The 19,869-nt window shown below is 45.7% G+C and overlaps 1 protein-coding gene across 2 annotated transcripts in view; it reads left to right on the top strand.

Annotated features, from left to right (window-relative positions):
• Positions 1 to 19,869, top strand: part of CC2D1B (coiled-coil and C2 domain containing 1B) — a 62,946-nt gene that overhangs the window by 26,762 nt on the left and 16,315 nt on the right. For both annotated transcript variants that reach the window (XM_045026628.1, XM_045026629.1), the window contains exons 11-20: positions 2,856 to 2,986; positions 4,640 to 4,712; positions 6,238 to 6,347; positions 7,172 to 7,376; positions 10,266 to 10,438; positions 11,015 to 11,140; positions 15,400 to 15,458; positions 15,694 to 15,810; positions 16,572 to 16,645; positions 18,121 to 18,179. In XM_045026628.1, coding sequence (XP_044882563.1) covers positions 2,856 to 2,986; positions 4,640 to 4,712; positions 6,238 to 6,347; positions 7,172 to 7,376; positions 10,266 to 10,438; positions 11,015 to 11,140; positions 15,400 to 15,458; positions 15,694 to 15,810; positions 16,572 to 16,645; positions 18,121 to 18,179 — 1,127 coding nt within the window. The remainder of the gene's footprint in view (positions 1 to 2,855; positions 2,987 to 4,639; positions 4,713 to 6,237; positions 6,348 to 7,171; positions 7,377 to 10,265; positions 10,439 to 11,014; positions 11,141 to 15,399; positions 15,459 to 15,693; positions 15,811 to 16,571; positions 16,646 to 18,120; positions 18,180 to 19,869) is intronic.

The following is a 19,869-nucleotide window of genomic DNA, read 5'->3' as shown; positions in this document are numbered from 1 at the left end:
CCTCAGAGTTCGGCCTCTCCAGGAGGCTCACCAAGTCACCAAAGCCACAATTCTCTTGTTTACAGAGCTGGGCCTTCAGATCATTGCTCAGAAATCAACCCTCACTCCAGTGCAGCGCCTGGAGTTTATAGGGGCCAACCTCAGCACAGGTCTCTCTGACTACACTCACAAAGGCCATTCAAAACAGCCCACAAATATTAGCCAGACATTTCCTACTCTTAGGGCTTATGTCAGCGGGCACAGTGGTAATATCTCACACCAGACTTCACATGCGGTGCCTTTAGATGTGGTTCAGCTTGGTTTACAGACCAAACAGAGACAGACTAGACAAACCCCTGTCACTACCCACGAGGGTCAAAATCTTCCTAGACCAGTGGAAAGACCCAGCCAACATTTGCAAAGGGATCCCCTTTGTGCAAAACTCCGTCATTGCTTCTCAACACCGATGCATCGCTCATAGGGTGGGGCACACATCTAAATGACCTTATGACACAAGGAAAATGGTCAGTCACTGAGATCTCTCTCCACATCAACTTCCTCAAGCTAAGGGGGGTCAGGAATGCCTGTGTCTACTTCCTCCTTCTGATCAAAGGGTCACACATGAAAATATTAATAGACAACGTTGCCTGAATGTTCTACATAAATCGACATGTGGGAGTCGGGTCTCCCTCCCTCTGTGAGGAAGCGATGAGACTGTGGAACTGGTGTATGTCACACTGTCAATAGCCTACCTCCCGGGTACACAGAACTAGATGGCGGACAGTCTGTCACAAATTCCCACATGACCACGAGTGGGAACTAGACTCATTAGTACTTCACGAGCTATTCAGGCATTGGGGGACATCGACCACAGATTTGTTCACCACTTACCTGAGCAAGAAATGTTCACGCAACCCCTTCCAGAGCAGGAATAGGACAATACTCCCTAGGCAATACTCTCCTCCTCCCTTGAAACAGGGACCTCCTGTACATCTTCCCTCTCTTTCCCTTGCTATTGAAGGTCCTACTGAAAATAAAAAGAAAGGGAGCACGTCATTCTAATCGCTCCTATGTGGCCGAGACAGACCTGGTACCCTTACCTGTCAGAGCTTGCAACATGCCCACCAATCTCCAATCTCTCTCCCACTCACTGTGCATCTTCTCTTATAGAATAAAGATCATACCCTACATCCCAACCTGGTGATTCTCCACCTCAAGGCATGGCTCCTTCTTGGTTCAAATACCTAGAGAGCACCTATTTGATGGAAGTGCAAGAGGTATTATTACACAGCAGAAAATCCTCAACACAGCATACTTAACTGCAAAAATGGTCCAGCTCTTGGATTTGGTATACATCCCAACAAACGTCTCTCCAACATCCACGACCTTTCCACACATTTTAGATTATGCACTGTCCGTAAAAAGACTGGGGCTGTGTAGAAGCTCTCTTAGAGTCCACTTAGTGGCTTTAATAGCCTTTCACCATCCAGTAGAGGGGTACCCAGTTCTGTCATACGCGACCACCAAAAGATTCCTCAAGGGTATAGTAAACCTCTTTCCACAAACTCAGCTTCCCACTTCCTATATGGGACTTAAACCTGGTACTGAAAAGACTGACCAGGCATCCCTTCAAACCCATGGCCACTTGTTCGCTTACTTAGCTCTCAGTGAAAACAGCCTTCCTGATAAGATTACTTTGGCCAGGAGAATAGGAGAAATAGCAGTTCTGATGGCACGTCCCCCCTTATACCATATTATTTTGGAACAAGGTTACGCTCAGATCACATCCAAAATTCATCCCTGAGGTAACCTCCCCGTTCCACATAAACCAATTGATTCATCTTTCAACCTTCTATCCTAAGCCTCACTATGGCAACAGCGAGGCTATATTACATACCTGAGATGTCAGAGGGGTCTTGCCTTCCACCTGGACAGAATGAAGGCCTTCAGGAAGTCCCCCAGATTTTTCCTCTCTGTTGTGGAAAGGTCCAAGGGCTTGGCAATATCAGCCCAAAGGCTTTCCAAGTGGGTCTCAAACTATATCAGACAAGTTAGCACTATGATCCCTCCGGATACGGTTTGTACACACTCCATAAGGTCATCTCCTCATCTGTTGCCGCCTTCAAGAATGTCCCTATATCAGAAATCTGTAGAGCAGTGACATAGGCATCAGTCCATACCTTCGCAGAACATTATGCGATCACTGGGGACTCTGTCTCCAATGCCATCTTCGGCTCCACAGTACTGTCATCTGTAACTGACCCGACTCTGAAGTTTCAGGCCTCCATATCGGTGCTGCATAGGAGTCACCTACAGTGGAGCGCTTATAGGAACACTACTTGAAGAAGAAGTTGTTACTCACCTTGTGCAGTGACGATGGTTGTTCGAGATGTGTCCCCCTGTGGCTGCTCCACAACCCATCCTCCTCTCCTCTACTTTGGAGTACTTACCAATGACTCTGTGGTAGAGAAGGAACTGAAGAGGGTTAGCCCACATGCGCTGGCTAGCCTCATTGCAGGGCACAAGGAGAGAGAGTCATGTGCAGACCTAATGGACACTGCTACCAAAATTCTCCAATCAGCAGCACAGGGATGCAATTACACCCACAGTGGAGCACCCCGTAAGGGGAGACATCTCGAAGAGCTATCGTTACTGCACAAGGTGAATAACAACTTCTTTATGAAGAAAAAGGTTTATTAACACTTAGTCAGTAATAAAGATTTGTGGTGCTTTTATGTAATAAAACTAGCATTTGACAGGATTTCAGTTCTGTATCAATGGCTCTGCAGGAGGTTGGGGAAGGCCGGGAATGGAGGCAGCTGGCACATGTTCTGAAGTCTCAATCATGTGGCATTTTGTTGTCTATATTATTTTAGTGTCTGCTCAGCAGCCGAAAACTGTGCTGGAAGCTTTGCAGCAGAGGTTGGAGAAATACAGATCTGCAGCAGCACAGGCCAAAGCAAGTGGGGATGATCGGAAAGGCAGGATGCATGAGAGAATAGCCAAGGTAAAAGGGAAACACAGCAAGTAGCTTGGCTTTTGGAGCTGGCCAGCAAAGCATTAAAGTATTTGAAATCATTTGTGTATATTGTCCTGCCAGTTGGAATGAGCTAAAATAGTTAAGCTGCTGCTCCTTCCTGCACCGCACCTCTATCTCAATGAAATTCTTTATAAACTGTTTACATACAACCCCATTGAAATTCAGTGCTTCTTCAAGGCAGAACAGTGCGGGAGGATGGAGACCTTTTGTCCAAAGACACTTGTGCAAACCCCTACGTGGATATGGTGTTTTACTCCTCCATGTAGAACCTTGGTCTTTAAGTTCCCATCCAGAGAATTCCTGCCTTGTAAACTGCCTATAGAATGTAGTGCTGACATAACTGACTGGAGGCTGAGAGTCTAAGGAGGAGTGGATCTTTAAAACATGATGTTTAGACTCCTCAGCCACCCCTTCTGGCTGCATAATAGACTTTAAATCCAGTGTAACCTTTTTGATGCTGTTTCTCATGTGCCACTGCAGAAAGTGGTGGGGCTCCTATGAAGGTGGGAGCGCCAGTTCCCTCCTAAGTGGTGTTCATGGGATGGTGTCTAATGTATATCAAGCAATTTGTACTAGGCTCAATGGGACACAAGCAGTTAATGTGTGAACCTGTTGAAATTGAGGGATGTTAAGGTTTGGGTATTCAGACACTATTCTCCCATTTCTGTGGGCTTGAACACAGGGACATAGACATCTAAGGGACCTCTTGTTGTGGGTACAATCATTAGTGCAGAATTGGAGGCTCACAACGAAAAAAACCCCAACAACCTGGGCTGAAAAAGTGTCTCTAATTATCCAGACCTTGGAGTTCTGAGGCTTTTTGCGGACACGCTTCTGCAGAGAAATGTCTTTTGTTCTGTGTTTTGTTTATTGGTGGAGTGTGAGGGAAAGGCTCATTGCCTAGGGCAGTTACTGTCATGCCTGCCTGACCAGTAATGGAATCTCTCTGCACCCCCTGTTCCTTTACTGCACGGTCAAGCCTTCATCAGCAGAGGAGCGTGGGCTGGGGGCAGAACTGGGGATGGGGGAAGGAGCTGAGGCTAGAGGCGGAGCTGACCTGGAGACAGGGTGGAAATGAGAGCAGAACTTGGGATGAGGGAGGAGCTGGGGCTAGGAAGTGAAGCTGGCCAGGAGACAGAGAGGGCCATTCTGAATGAGGGCGGAGCGGGCTGCAGCTGGGGGAACAGGGCCGCAGCTTGCGGGGTGGGGCCAGGGGCAGAGTGAGTGGCACTCCTTCCCCGCCCCCCACATGGGGACTGACCTGGGCCCCCTATGCACCCCCCTGAATGTTCAGGGTGCGCCCCACAGTTTGGGGACCATTGGCCTAGGGAGTGGAGGGGCCACTAAGAAGAAAGATGAGAGAGAGACTTATTTTGCTCGCTGTCTGCATTTGCAGCTTCTGCAGCCCTTCAAGGCCCATGCCGGTCCTAGCAACAAGGGCAGCAAAGATTCATGTCTGTATAGAAAACCTGCAGTGCACAAAGGACTTGGAAAGCAGCACGTGACTTTATAGCAAAGTACCTTACATTCAGCATCAATGTTTCTCCTAGTTTGAGCATGAAATGACTAACTTAACAATAGCCAAGTCCAGCCTATGCCTAACCACATCTCTGATTACAGCAATACCAAGATGCCATAAGAACCCATAAAGCAGGGAGAAAAGTGAATTTTGCTGAATTACCAGTTCCCCCTGGTAAGTGTGTATATGAAATACCCTATCCCCAACATTTCCCTTATTTGTTAGGACCCAGAGGACTTCTGGCAGTATTGCTTCAGAAGCCCATTGAGCTCCTCCTCCTGTTTCACAGTGAGAAGACTGGCTTGGCTCTATGACGGCATTGAAAAATACACTGCAGAACTGCTTATTACGCTTGTTAACTTTTTCACATGGTTTCATATTCTTGGCTAGTGACCTTGTCTGTAAGGAAGTGTGAACATTTGAACAGTGCTCCCTCCAGCTGGCCCTACTCAGACAAGTTGGAGAGCATGATTTAACCATAGGCAAGCGCTTGAGTGGTCACTCCCTGCCCCATCCGCTAGCCCAGTTTGGGGGAGGGGAAGGACTGGGACTATTTGCTCTTTGGTTTATTTGTAGGGAGTTGTGAAATCCCTGGAGACGTTCTAGCAGGCATTTCCCGTTCTACAGTAGGCATAAGTCTATTTACACCTATTAAATATATCTTGCAACACCCTTGTGAGTAGGGCCCTACCAAATTCACTGTCCATTTTGGTCAATTTCACGCTCATAGGATTTTTAAAATAGTACATTTTAATGATTTCAGCTATTTAAACCTAAAATGTCACGGTGTTGTAATTGTCGGGGTCCTGACCCAAAAGAGTTGTGGAGGGTTCGTGAGGTTATTGTAGGAGGTGTTGCAGTACTGCTACCCTTACTTCTGTGGTTGCTGTTTGTGGTGGTGCTGCCTTCAGAGCTGGGCAGCAGGAAAGCAGTGGCTGCTGGCCAGGAGCCCAGGCTCTGAAGGCAGAGCAGCTGCCAGCAGCAGTGCAGAAGTAAGGATAGCATGGTATTGCCACCATTACTTCTGCGCTGCTGCCTGCTGAGCTGGGCCCTCAGTCAGCAGCTGCCACTGTTTGGCCATCCAGCTCTGAAGGCAGCAGCGCAGAAGTGAAGGTGACACCGTATGGTATTGCCACATATGGTATTACTTCTGTTCTGCTGCTGGCGGGGCGCTGCCTTCAGAGCTGGTCACCTGGCTAACAGCTGCTGTTCTGCGGCCACCCAGCTCTGAAGGCAGTGCAGAAGTAAGGGTGGCAGTACCGTGACCCCCCTAAAATAACCATGTGATCCCCCCTTCAACTTCCTTTTGGGTCAGGACCCCCAATTTGAGAAACGCTGGCCTCCCCCATGAAATCTGTACGTGCATGTCTAACAGTCCAATAATAGTGAAATATCATTGTTAGGAATGTGTAATACCACTGCGAAAGTGAGAATATCAGTTTTCAAATAGTGCATAGCGTTTGTCTCTGCCTTTTGTGATTCATGAGGCATTGACTTCTAAAGTTATGTGGGAAAGAGTTTCTGAGGGGTTGCTGTTGGATGATGATAAATACTTTCGGAACCGTGACGCTTTTCCAAGCACTGATCCTGAAGGGATGATGACAGAGAGAGAGACTTACATCCCTGGAAAGGGCAAAAGGTACAGAATTCAGGGTTTGTTTTATTTGGTTGTTTTGAACCATACCTCCTTCCTTCTCAGGATTCCCCCCCATTCCTGGTGTGACATCCACAGATGGCGACAGTACAATAGCTGCCATGCTGGAAAGCGCCAGCCATCTGGCTAACATGGAGGAGAAAGAAGATGAAGAGGTGGACATTTGAATTACTTACCAATATGTATAATTTTTTTTAAAAACATCTTCTTGTGGGTGGAGAAGAAGCTATTGGATTTCCAGCTGGGTGAGGTACTGCAATAAAATACCTTTCTTCTGGAAACTGGAAGAGTACAGCATTCTGGTCTCTCGGGGGGTGGACAGTAAGAATCAGCTGGGAGTGTAAAGGTGGGATGATCTTTTGATGAGGTGAGAATTGCAAAGAGTTCATCCTACATAAAAGACCTTGAATTGTTTTAAAGGGATTTATAGGGCCATAATTTGGCTTGCCTTTTTTCCTTGTATCTGTTTCCCTGTATCCGTTTATATGTGGGTTTTTGTCTTCAAAGCAACTGCATCTGTGGTGGCTATTCCACCTGTACAGCCCTTTAGCACTCAAAAGTTGCCTCCTGGTGGCTCAGAATTTTATATGGGGTTTACATGCTGTCTAGCAGTGTACACCTACAATAAGATTTTGGGTTGGTTCTTTCCACTCAGATTGTTACTGACCAATTTGTTTCATATTTTCAAGTGGAGTGCAATTTTAAATGGTGAAAAATATCTTGACAATTTTCTGTTCCTGCCTTTCTTTGCCTCTCTTCTGAATTAGCACCATGTTTAATCTGTTTCTTGTCCAAGCAAGCAGCCAATCCTGGCATGACATCACTTTTAGACTGAGTTAGTGTCTGTCTGGGGTCTTTTGCTACTCTCAGTGTAACAGCAGAAGTCTGATGTAGTGGACTGTGCCATTAATGTTTTGAGTTGCCTGAGCCTTGTATTAGTTTTTATGCATTTAACATTTAGTTCCTTTTGCCATGCTAGAGCGAACCTCCCACGCAGGCCCCAGTTGCCAAGAAGCCTGCTCAACTGCCTGAGAAGCCAACACAAGTTGTTAAGCCAATTATGGTGCCATCTGCTGTAACCCAGGAAGAGCACTCTTCTGAGAATGTGAAAAAAGTTACGTCCCCATCCACCCCTGTAACAGCACCAGACAAAGCTGTATCGAACGACCATCTCCCTTTAGCTGGTAAGGATGAAGAGATGGTCACCCCCACCATTCCACATGCCGTTCCATTTGGACCAAACATTCTTAATGTTTTCTTACAGTTTTAGGAAAAAATATTGCCCGTAGACATGAATGTGTGGCTCTGGTTCACTTCAGCAGGAGCACCACTCCATATTGGGGGGGCAGATCCTAATCAGTTATGCAGTTTTGTTTCCAGTAGGCAAAGTGGGTGACTAGAAAGATGATGGGTTCATTAATTCTGATGCAATACATTTATTGATTCATAATGCTTAACTGAGGCATCTCTGCTGACTACGGAAGTCAAAATGAATTCACACAAGCTTGTTGAGCTTGTTAGTCCAGACAACTGGCTGATTGATTGCAGTATCGTGTGTCACACAGTGGCTAATGCACAGTATTTCTCTATTTCTTTCCATCTGAGAATCTCAAAGTGGCTCACAAACGGTAATGAATTAATCCTTATTACCTTCCTGTCAGGTCAGTAAATGCCTGCCTGTACAATATTCATTTTACTGTTGGGAAACCAGAGGCAAAGTGGCTAAGTTTGACATGCCGAGCTGCACAGTAAGCTTGTGGCTTACTGGGAATGGGATCCAGGCTTCTTGATTGCCAATGCTAAACCTTAATCATAAGCTTAGTCTTCTTTTCTCATTCTACATTTGGAAAATTCTTCAAAGCAAAGCACATCTTTCACAGAGCCCCTCTGGCCATTTGTGTAATGGAGAACTTTTTGGGAGTGAGGATGTGTTACTGAATGCTATAGCGACTAGCTCACACCATCCTCTCTTCTGAGTGAAATTCTGTGGTGTGTGTTATGCAGGTCAGGCTAGATTATCAGTATGTATGGTATCTCAAGCCTTAAAATCTGTGAATCTGCATTAGATTTAGCTTCCCCATTTTTGCTGCTATTGCTGCGATGTTAATGATCATTTGTGTATAAATGGAGTGCCGCAGATGTAATTAGTCGGTTATGGAATTGAGGCTCCTCTCCCTTTCATTCAAATATTAAGATAATACCTGGTCTCTCCAGCCCAGCTGATGGTTGTTGCGTAACGCTTACCCACAAGTCTCTCCTCAGTGCTTTAATTGTTCTATGGTTAAAAAAAAAAAAAAAAAAAAAGAGTACCAGGAATCTGGACAGATTCACCCTGCAGGAGGTGCCAGTATCTTGCTTTGGTAAAGCTAGATCAGGGTAACCAACATGTGCCCTGCACAAGCCAATTGTGGCCCTCAGAGTCATACAGTGCCACCCTCAGCTGCCCATACTTCACATATGTCAGAGATGATGTGATACCATGCCATGCTCATCTTGCTGTGTATATAAACTGGCTTAAGGCTCCCATACCAAAGTGCCCTTCAGCAGTTTTGCAAAGCTGGAGTATCCCTGAGCAGGTATGTCTCGTCTCTTCTCTGGCAGGATGATGCATTTATAATAATAATAATAATTGGAGATATACCAATCTCCTAGAACTGGAAGGGGCCTTGAAAGGTCATTGAGTCCAGCCCCCTGCCTTCACTAGCAGGACCAAGTACTGATTTATGCCCCAGATTCCTAAGTGGCCTCCTCAAGGATTGAACTCACAAGCCTGGGTTTAGCAGGCCAATGCTCAAACCACTGAGCTATCCCTCCCCCTTGGAAAAGGCAGCTTCATTTAAGGCCTGCAATACAGAGGCACCCACTATGAAAGATGGGGGTGCAGAGGGACAGCAAGGTTTTGCTCAGTTCACTCTCTGCAGAGCCTGCGTGAAAATACCTTTTCCTTCTCTAAACCCCACTGAGCACACTGTGTTCTGGCTGCTTTGGCTCAGTTAAAACCAGAGCAAGCAACATTGTCTGATTGGTTTGGATTTGGATGACTGGGCAAATTGCACACAACAGTGATGCTGCCAGCTCCACTGTGAAGATGGGACTAAATGTCAGTCAGTATATTCTTTCTGTTGTTAATAGTGCTATCAGCCTGCTCTATGTATTTGGTGAGAAAACTACCTCCTGCAAGTGCATAGCTTGTGTAATTGCATTTGGATACTGCAATAGATGGGCACAGTATAAGACTCTAGGGAAACAGAGGTAGTCGACCCACTACACTACACCCTCTATGCCAAGAAAAGTGTGGAGAAAGTAGGATATGGTGCACGAATGATGTAAATCAATCCTTCCTGAGTCTTAAAACTGTACCAGCTGTTCAGGGATAGAGGTGACTCAAGAAGTAGTAACAGGGGAGTATTAAAAGGCAGGAAGAGGGATGAGCTATGATGGTTGTCTCAGTGTGCCTTCCAATGAAGTAATTGCTCTTTTATCATTGAGGTCAATGTGTTTGCTTTCTCTGGTAAATTGAGAGAGAAGAAAAGTATGTGTATAAAGAAAGCATACAGTGTGTTGCGTGCATATATACAGATAACACATCATTCAATTATGAGGTGGTGTTAGAAGAGAGAACGTGAAACTGGGAAGTCAGCTCAAGTTTTAAATCCAGTTCTGCAGCTGACTTTCACGGGTCTTCAGTAGCCTTGCACGAGTCATTTAACCTCTGTTTCCCCTTCTGTAAAATGGGGACAATAATTTGTACCTACCTCACAGGTTTATTGTAGTGCTTTAAATAAAAGTTTGTTGGTTTGTAAATTGCTTTAGGATTCCTTGATGGACCAATAGTCACACCATGGTTAGTTCACTTGTATACTAGTACAAAAATAATACTAATTTCCATTTTTGTACTGGTATACAAGTGAACTAACCATGGTGTGACTATTGCATATCAAACACACAGGCAAGTGTTTTCAGCTGGTACCTGGGCTTTGACTCTCTTTCCACAGTATAAATCAAACAGAATGAACATGGTGTATTGACATGGTTATGTCAGATAAGTGTTTTATATAGCTGTTCTTTTTCAGCAAGTGAACAGCTAGAATTTCTGGAGAACAGGAAGAAGCAATACTTGAAAGCTGCAATCAAAGCAAAGCAGCAGAATGACCTTGAACAAGCCAAGCTGTATCTCAGGACAGCAAAGAACTTAGACCCAAAGATTGAGCTGGCAAAAAGCGGCAAATCTGTTGATATTTCCAAGGTTAGTAGAGACTATAAACAAAATGCTCTGCTTTGCTCCTTGGGCATCTCAAATGTCCTGTTGCTTGCATAAATCTAAGAATGCTTTAAAACTTAATGTTTCTCATGTGAATTCAGTGCTGGTGAAAGGTGCCAGATTGACAGCTCTAGAGACTGATGTTTTCCACATAGCTACAGAACAGGCAATGGCAGTGCAAGCTCCAGTCATAGTGCTGTTCTTCCTCCTCCTCCCCTATAGCCTAAAAGTGCCTGATCCTGAGCTGGAGGAACCACCTCTGTGGGGGAGTGGGGAGTTTAGGCTCCATGACCCATTTGCTCCCTGGCCTCAGAGATGCCACTTTGAGACAAATAACTGTAATCTTAACAGCTGAGCTGAGACCACCAGCTCGTATTGCATGGGCAGTCATCACTTGATGGCAACTAACAGATGGATTGGAACCAGTGACCTAGAGTGAGATATGCCATATCCCTTTACCAGTGTCTGCACTCACTTTTCCCATCCCCTCTTGCTGCTTTTGTTCTGCTTCTGTGTTCCTGCAAGGAGCTCTGATGTGCCATGTTGTGTGGTATTGTGCAGCTACCATCACCCCCTACAGATGACGAGAGTGACTTTATCTTCATACACCATGAGGATGTCAAACTCTCTCAGAAGGCAGAAGAGGTGTACACTCAGCTCATAAAACTACTAAAGGACCAGCATGAGGTAACTACCGTTTCCTTTCAGTGCATCATTATTTAAGAATCCAGTGATGGAAGAAATGCTTTGTATGATTTATAGTGTTTCTTTGGCTTTTGCTGCTGCTGTGATCATGATCCCATCATTGTTTCGGTAGGATTTTCAGCTCCTGTTTAAAAATGTTGATTTTTATATAAGCCGTTTGGCCAGCATTTTCAAATATGATGTTTCTAGTTAGGCACCTAAATCAACGGCCTGGTTTTCAGAGGTACTTCCATTTCAAGTCAGTGGGAGCCCTTGTGCTGTGCACTGCTGCAAATCAGGCCATTGGTTTAGGTGTCTAATTTTGGACACCCAAGTTTGAAAACATTAGCCTTAATCCTTAGGGCACAGCTAATCCTGGGGTGAATGCCAAGTCTAAAACTATTAGAGGAAAAAGTGACAGCAGGCAGAGGAAATTAAGTAAACACTATATTTGGTTTTGTATTTTTTTTTTAAATGGGGGGGGGGTGTGTGTGGAGTCACCTGTAGAGATTTGGACAAACTGGGAGGAGTTGTTTGAATGATGTCCCTATGGGTGCTCCACTTGTAGGTGTGGCGGCAGCGCCCCCTGTGGCTGGGATCAGAAATATTCATCAGCAGTGCCCATCGGATTGCACGTACGCGAATCTCCCCCCATTGCGCTGTGCGTGGATATATATCGCTGTGCAATCTGACCGCCCCCAGTTCCCTCTCTACCGCTTCTGGTCTGGGATGGAATTTGCAGCAGTGTAGTACCCGAGCCTACTTATCCACGGACACTTTAAAAACTCTTGCACCCCAATCTGGGTCTGTGCCGGTTAGGTGATATGTATGCATCTCTTCACCCTTGCAACCGATAGCTGTAATCCCTCATAACTCAAGCCTGATCCCAGATGTACAGTACCTTCCCTCTTAACTTGTGTCTATTTAATTTTAAACATTAACTTTAATAAAAAATTTAAATCTTTTCTTCTTCCTCTCCTTTCCTCTTCTATCAAAAAAAAAAAGTTTTTTTTAATTATTATTTATTTTGTCTTTACCTTTACAGTTCTTTAATAGTTTGAGTTTCTGTTTTTCCCTGCTTCCTGCCCTTCTCGACTGGGAAGCCTTTCCCTCCACCCTTATGCCCAGATCCTCCGGGTTTAAGAGGTGCATTTCTTGCGGGGCCACCTTCCCCATAACAGATGGCCACACTCAGTGTATCCGCTCTCTGGGAGAGGGACACTGTGATGGATTGAACCCCCCGTCCAGGGTGCCACCTGATGTGTTGGGGTCCCACTGGTTCCATCCATTCCACCAGCCTGGGTTTCCTCACCCTGTCGGAGCTATGCCAAGCCCTCAAGCCTTCTCTAGCGCACACACAGGTAAGGCCACACCCAGCTGCAGACACAGATTGATATCAGCTCTGTGTGCAAAGACTCAGCTTGGGGATTTACTCAGCACTCGTGTGCACACCTCCTTTGGAGTGTAAACCCAAAATCATATTGACTTGCGCTGTATAGCGAGATCTGCACAGTGCAAGCTCATAAAAATTGCCCCTTCCCTCAGTGTGGAGAGAAATATGCATAGCTTTTTGCTCCCCCAGATATGAATTGTACAAACTGGGATTTGTAATAAACAGAAAATAAGTTTATTAACTACAAAAGGTAAATTTTAAGTGATAAAAAGGATAGCAAATAGCAGCACAAAGCAGATTACTGAGCAAATAAAACAAAACACACAAATTAAGCTGAATATACTCAAGAAATAGGTAACAAATGTAATTTCACACCCTAAATGTTGTTTTAGGCAGGTTGCAGAGTTTCTCTAGCTTGGAGTTCCAGTTATTTCTGTTGTCAGACTCAGCCCCTGCCTTTCCCTTCAGGTGTTTTTAGCAATCTTCCTTTTTGTACAGGGAGGCAATGGAGAAGAGTCCTGATTTCCCTACACCCCAGCCTTAAATAGAATTTACATAAGGCAGGAACCCTTTGTTTCCAGTGGAAAAATACCAGCAGTGTCCAAGGTAGTATTCTGTACCAGGTGACATCATCAGATGACCCTGAAGTGTCAAAGCAACATCCCAGGAAGCTCCTCAGGAAGGTGGGAGATTAGTATCTTCAAAGTTCTATTGTCCATCTTAAATGGCTCATTCAGGCTGATTGCCTACTGTCTGGTTGGCGTTCCCCTAAGTACACACACAGTTGTAATAGTTATAGTCTATACTCCTAACGTCAGATACAGAAATGATGCATGCATACAATTTGGATAAACACATGTAGTAGATCATAACCTTTTCAATGATACCTCACATGACCCATCTTGCATAAAATATATTTTAGTTATGTCATAATCATATTATAACAAGATTTCTATGAAGAATGTGGGGTGTAATGTCACAGACATGTCCTGCAAAAGTGTTCCCACAGTGTCCCCTTGGCCTGACACCCAGGACCAGAAGGGACCAGGACATTAGATTGAAACTCCTCCTTTTGTAGAATTTGCTTTGGCTGGCATTGAACCCGGGCCCAGACTCTTCCCCAGAGCAGCCCTCATGCTCTGCCAGGTCATCTGCTGATCCTCACTCTCCCCGTCCCCGGAAGAGAATGTCATCCCTTGCTCATTTGGATATCAAGAAACGGGTTTCCTCCTCACCGTCTGAGGCACAGCCCACCAGAACGCTGTCCCCAGCGAGGTCTGTTACCTCAGCCTCATCTGACAGGGGACATAGCTCCAGTGCTCGTCTGAGAAATGATCAAAGAAATGGTCTTAACAGAGCAGACCTACGGCCCTTGGCAGTATTTCCCAGCTCTAGGGGGACCAAGCCAAGGCCCTGCACCAATGCCGTTTCTGGCACCAACAATACTCTAGGCACCAAGTAACACTTGAGTCTTCTCTTGAGTTTCCTCTTATGCAGTGTGACCTCCCCCACTTCCACCTTCCTCTCCAGACTCACACCGCTCCTCCCTCTCCACCAAGAATGGCACCTCCCTTCCCTAGTGATGAGGAAGAGGCGAGGGCTCTATTGCCTCGACTACAGGGCAACTCGTAACTGCCTATCCTCACTATACACAATCTCCCACTGGTCCTCAAGCCTGGCAGTGGCCACCATGGATGCAACCATATGTGACACTCCCACCAAACTGTCCGTATTATGACCATTGGGCTGTGTACAGGGCACAGTTTGTGAACCCTACCAGGGAGTATGAACAGAGACCTACACTTCTCTCTTCTCCATCGGTCTCTCACCCTTAAGAGGTTGAACTAGCTGGTACCAACTGAACAGGAAGAACAAAAGGAAAAATATGAGGAGAAGGAAGCTCCACCAACCTTACGTTTTTCATCTTCACCTGATGAGGCTATCATGCCCTCACCACCCACATCTGACGACGACTTCAGACACTTTCAGAAGTTATTCTGCAGGGTTGCAGAATCGTTACAGATCCTGCTGGAGGAAGTTAAAGATCAGCAGCATAAACTGCTGGATATACTTCACACATCCTCTTCTCCCAAGATTGCACTGCGATCAATGAGGCTCTTCTCAACCCCCACAAAGGTTTTGTGGCAGATCCCAGCGCCTATTCCTCCAACCTACAAATGCAGCAACAGGAAATACTATGTTGCAGAGAAGGATTTGGAATTCTTATTTTCACACCCCATCCCAAATTCTTTGGTGGTCAGTGTGGTGCAAGAGAGAGGCTATCAATTCCAATCCCGTTCTGATAGTCCAGATAGAGATAGGAAACCTCAAGGCCTGTTCATCAGCCACACTCCAATTAGGGGCACTGCTTTTAGTCACCTGCAAGTGGAGCGCCCATAGGTACATCACTCACAGAAGAAGAGAAGGTTACTCACTCTGTGCAATAACTGAGGTTCTTTGAGATGTGTCCCCCTATGGGAGTTCCACTACCCACCCTCCTGCCCTCTGCTCCAGAGCCGAAAACATAAGCTCTGCGGCAGAGAAGGAACTGGGGGCGATCAGACCACACAGCGCTATATATATGTCCTGCGCACAGTGCAAGAGAGGGAGATGCGCATGTGCGGTCCGATAGGCACTACTGATGATCTCTGATCCTGGGCGCAGGGGGCACTGCTGCACCTACAAGTGGAGTACCCATAAGGAGACACATCTCGAAGAATCTCAGTTACTGCACAGCGTGAGTAATCTCTTCTCTTCCCTTTTCCTTTCCCTTTCCCTTCTCTGTAACATGCAGGTCCTCAATCTGAAATCTTTCTTCAGAGACATGTATCATGGGATAATCATTGTTACTTATTTTTTCTGTTAATAGAAATGTTTGCAGTATTCCAGGCAGTTCATGCATCTGGGAAACATAACTGAAACAAGCCGGTAAGTCTGCTGCCACCATCTGTATTTATCACGTCACGTGGTCACTTCTTCCCTGGGTCTACCCAGAGCAGGGGCTGCCGTGCTTTCCAGTACAAAAAGAGATTGGTGTTTGTGGGCTGTTGGTCACTGATTTACTTGTGGTGTGAGATGGTGGAGCTGAGTGAATCAGTCTGTGTCTTCTACCCAGTGAAATACTGTGTGCTGTCCTTGGGTGGTCTCCACCACTGCTTTACAGGTTTGAAAAACTTGCACAAGGATGTAAAAAGGACCTGGAGATTCTGCAACTTGCACAGGCCCAGGGGATGGATCCCCCCAGCCATCACTTTGAGGAGAGAACCTTTAAAATAATAAGGTACGAAAAGTCAAAGGGTGTCATTGGCAGACTGGTATGGGATACTAATTTTTAGTCCATGTACAGGGGATAGAGGGTTTTAACTCCCATCAGGGCAAACAAGAGGTAGGGTCTCAGAACTGCTCCACATTCCTAAGAAAAGACTTCTAAAATTTTAAGGATTCTTCAGATTTATTAAGTAGCTGTTTCACAACTTTCATTTTAGGTCTCTTTATTGCAAAGATAAATCCAGCTGCATCTTCCACCAACTCTCCCTGCTTTAACCCTTTTTTCCCCCCTAGAACTGATGTCTTTGAGGATTCTGTCTTTGGCATCCTTCACAATGCTATCTGTAACCCAGATCCAATACAGAACCAAAAAACTTATGTCTTTCATAGAATCATAGATTATTAGGGTTGGAAGGGACCTCAGGAGATCATCTAGTCCAACCCCCTGCTCAAAGCAGGACCAATCCCCAAATGGCCTCCTCAAGGATTGAACTCACAACCCTGGGTTTAGCAGGCCAATGCTCAAACCACTGAGCTATTCTCCCCCTCCCCCATTGCCTGTTTCCACTTTGCCTTCCCTCTCCTCTCCAATTCTTGGGTTGAGATTTATGTAGAAATAGGCTTTTCTCCAGGATTCTCATTCCCCTTCATGTTTGCCAAGTGTCATGTCTCTGAACTACAGCAGTGGAATCCTGGCCTTACAGTGGGTTGGGAAATGCCAGGCCACTGGACTGAACCTGTGTTTTGTATCTCTTCTTCCCTCCCCCTCTCCAGGATATTTTCTGAACTCAACAGTACGGAAATGCATCTTATCATTGTCAGGGGAATAAACCTGCCAGTTCCCCCAGGTAATGAACAGGAAACATACCCTGATCTCTAACCTATCTCTCAGACCATAGGGAGATTATTGGTGGGGAATGAAATTTCTTTGCCCTAGGGATATTATGGTGACTTTAGGGTGACCGGGTGTCTGATTTTCGACTGGAACACCCAGTTGAAAAGGGACCTTGGTGGCTCTGGTCAGCACCACCAATCGGGTTGTTAAAAGACCAGTCGGCAGTACTGCTGAGCTAAGGCAGGCTAGTCCATACCTTCCCTGGCTCTGAGCTGCGCCCTGGAAGCGGCCAGCAGGTCCAGCTCCTAGTCGGGGGTGGGGCCGAATGGGGCTCCATGTGCTTCCCCTGCCCCGAGCACCAGCTCTTCTGCACTCCCATTGGCTGGGAACCGTGGACAATGGGAGCTGCGGGGCGGTGCCTGTGGGTGAGAGCAGCGCGCAGAGCCGCCTACACGCCTCCACCTAGGAGATGGACCTGCTGGCTGCTTCTGGGGCGCAGCGAAGAGTCAGGATAGGCAGGAAGCCTGCCTTAGCCCCCCCTGCTGCGTCGCTGATGGGGAGCCACCCGAGGTAAGCCTTGCCCCAACCTCCTGCCCTACCCTGAGTCCCCAAACCCGGAACCCCCTCCTGCACCCCACACTCCTGGCCCCACCCCAGAGCCCGCACCCCCAGACAGAGCCCACCACCCCTGCACTCCAACTCCCTGCCCCAACCCGCAGCCCACTCCTGCACCCTGAGCCCATCGTTTCTGATCCCACCCTGGAGCCCGCACCACCAATTAGAGCCCTCACCACCTTCCACACCCCAACCTCCTGCCCCAGCCCAGTGAAAGCGAGTGAGGGAGGGAGAGAGCGAGCCACCGAGGGAGGGGGAATGTAGTGAGCGGGGGACGGAGCCTCAGGGAAGGGGTGGGGCTAGGATGTTCGGTGTTGTGTGATTAGAAAATTGGCAACCTTAGCTGACTTAAAGCTTTTTAAAGCTTTTTAATTTCAGTCCATATTATCTCAGGCCCCCAAGTTTCAGTTCAGTTCCAAAAAACTGAAACAAAACTCAATTTAAACTGCAGAGTTTCATCTGCTTTGAAGGCATAACCGTAAAGTTGTCCCAGCTTTGCTCGAAGCTGGGCCCAGGTTCAAATTTCATGAGACTTCAGGTTTTGTTGTAAAATTTTTGCAAAGCTCTGAGATGGCTTGACTGCTTTCACTCTCTCGTCAGCCAACCAGCAGGAGATGTTCAAGAGCATCCCAGCCTCATAGCAACACAAATTATTCTTAGGTCCCTTATTTATTATAGGGGTTTAATTGCTGTTTATGTATGCGCTCAGAACCAATCAGAGCATTAGCAGAATGTTTGCCTTTGATTGCCAGTGTTCCAGTGGATGGGGTTTTTAAAAGCATCTAAGTGATTTAGGTCCATGAGTCCTATTAAAAGTCAGTTGGGTGCTTTTGAAAATCCCTGGGTTGACTGTTTGACTGTTGTCTTGCACAGGTGTGACACCAAATGATTTGGATGCGTTTGTGAAATTTGAATTTCATTACCCTAATACGGTGAGTGAGTGTTCAGGCCTTTGCTGTTCCTCAATCCAAAACCCTGCATTGCTTAGCAATGTTATCTTAATAGCTTATAGAGCCAGATTTAACTTAAAGGTGGTGTGGGCCTATTACTTTCAGGAGTTGACAAGTTGTAAATGCTTGCTATGAATTATAACTGAGTTGCAAGCCTAAAAGCAAACCTTTTTTTTAATTAAAAATAAATAGTTCCAGCCATTTTAGATGCTTGTTTAGAAATGGACAAAAAACTCTACCCTCGTATAAATGCATGCGACTCCCACTATGGTCAGTGGGAGATGCTCGGATCTCTGAGGACAGGATCTGGCCTATATAAGTAACCTTTTCTCAGATGATCTGTCTGTGTTTATATAATTGCTAGTAAAATTCAGGGTATTTTTGTCATTACATTGACTGGGGCCTTCTAAGACTTAGCTTTTCAGGTTCTCCCTCTCCCTAAAGATGTAAATGTTGTTGGACCTTGAAAGTCCCCCACCCCCCACACGCATACCTTTGAATACTAACACCAAAATGATTTCAGATTTATTTTCTCCTCTTTCTTTGGAAAACCATTGGTGCCAGCCTCTCCTTTCCAACTATCTTGATGAGAATCCCTGGGAATAGAATCATAGAGATGCAGAGCTGAAAGGGCTCACAAGAGATCTCTAGTCCATCTCCTACGCTGAGGCAGAATTAAATATACCTAGACCATCCTTGATCGATGTTTGTCTAACCTGTTTTTAAAATACCGTTACTGTTAAAATACTGTTACTTTGCACACAGACTACACCTTGCATTCAGGATTGATTTTTTTTTTTTTTTTTTTTTTTTGGGCAACGTGCGTGTGTGTGTGTTTTAATGTTGACAGTTTGTGGATCCTGTGGATTGATATGGTATTACATACATTATCCTGTGAGGTGGGATGGCCCCAAAGAAGCTGACACAGGTGGGGAGTCAGTTATCTGTCTTAACAAAAATGTGAGGCAAACCAGGAAATGAAAAGTGAAGTCTGCCACTCCATCCTCGGTGCATGGTGCTATACCTCTCCCCTAGTTTCTGAGTGCTAGAGGGGACTCTACATGTATACCAGAAGATGTACCAGGGCTTCTATCACTGACTGCCTGGCGCAATATTTCTATAACAGTGTAGAACATTTAGCCCTAATTTTCTAGCTCTCAGCAGCATGTGATCCTAGCCCCTTGGGGTTCTTTAAATATGCAGGACTTGATTCTTACCCCATGGTAAACTTGTAGTAACTCTATTGAAGTTTATTAAATTATCTGCGGAAAAACCTGGTGCGAAAAAGAGACTTGGGCTGGTCCATATTCTGATCTGAGTTACGTGGTTGTCAATCTGAAGTCACTCCATTTGATTTACACCAGCATAATAGAACAAAATCAGGCCTGTATGTGTAATTTTATAAGTAATACATATAAGGCCAGTATAGCTGTTTTTAATCTCTCGTTTTCAGTGTTAAAAAAGCCAGATCACTACATCTTAGCCAAAAAATTAAATATACCTATTTCTCCTTCATAGCTGGAATCAGTTTTTCAAAGTAGCTATAATAATTAGGTCACATTCTCTGGAGAGTGAAAAAGGACATTTAGCTTATACTCTGCTTTGGGTTAAAAGCTAATTCATTTTGGTGGCAGAGTGATTGTCAGGAAGAATAATAGTTGGCAAATTCCCT

The sequence above is a fragment of the Mauremys mutica genome, chromosome 8 (assembly GCF_020497125.1).
Source record: "Mauremys mutica isolate MM-2020 ecotype Southern chromosome 8, ASM2049712v1, whole genome shotgun sequence".
Taxonomy (NCBI): Eukaryota; Metazoa; Chordata; order Testudines; family Geoemydidae; genus Mauremys; species Mauremys mutica.
This window is presented reverse-complemented; position numbering and strand designations above follow the sequence as displayed.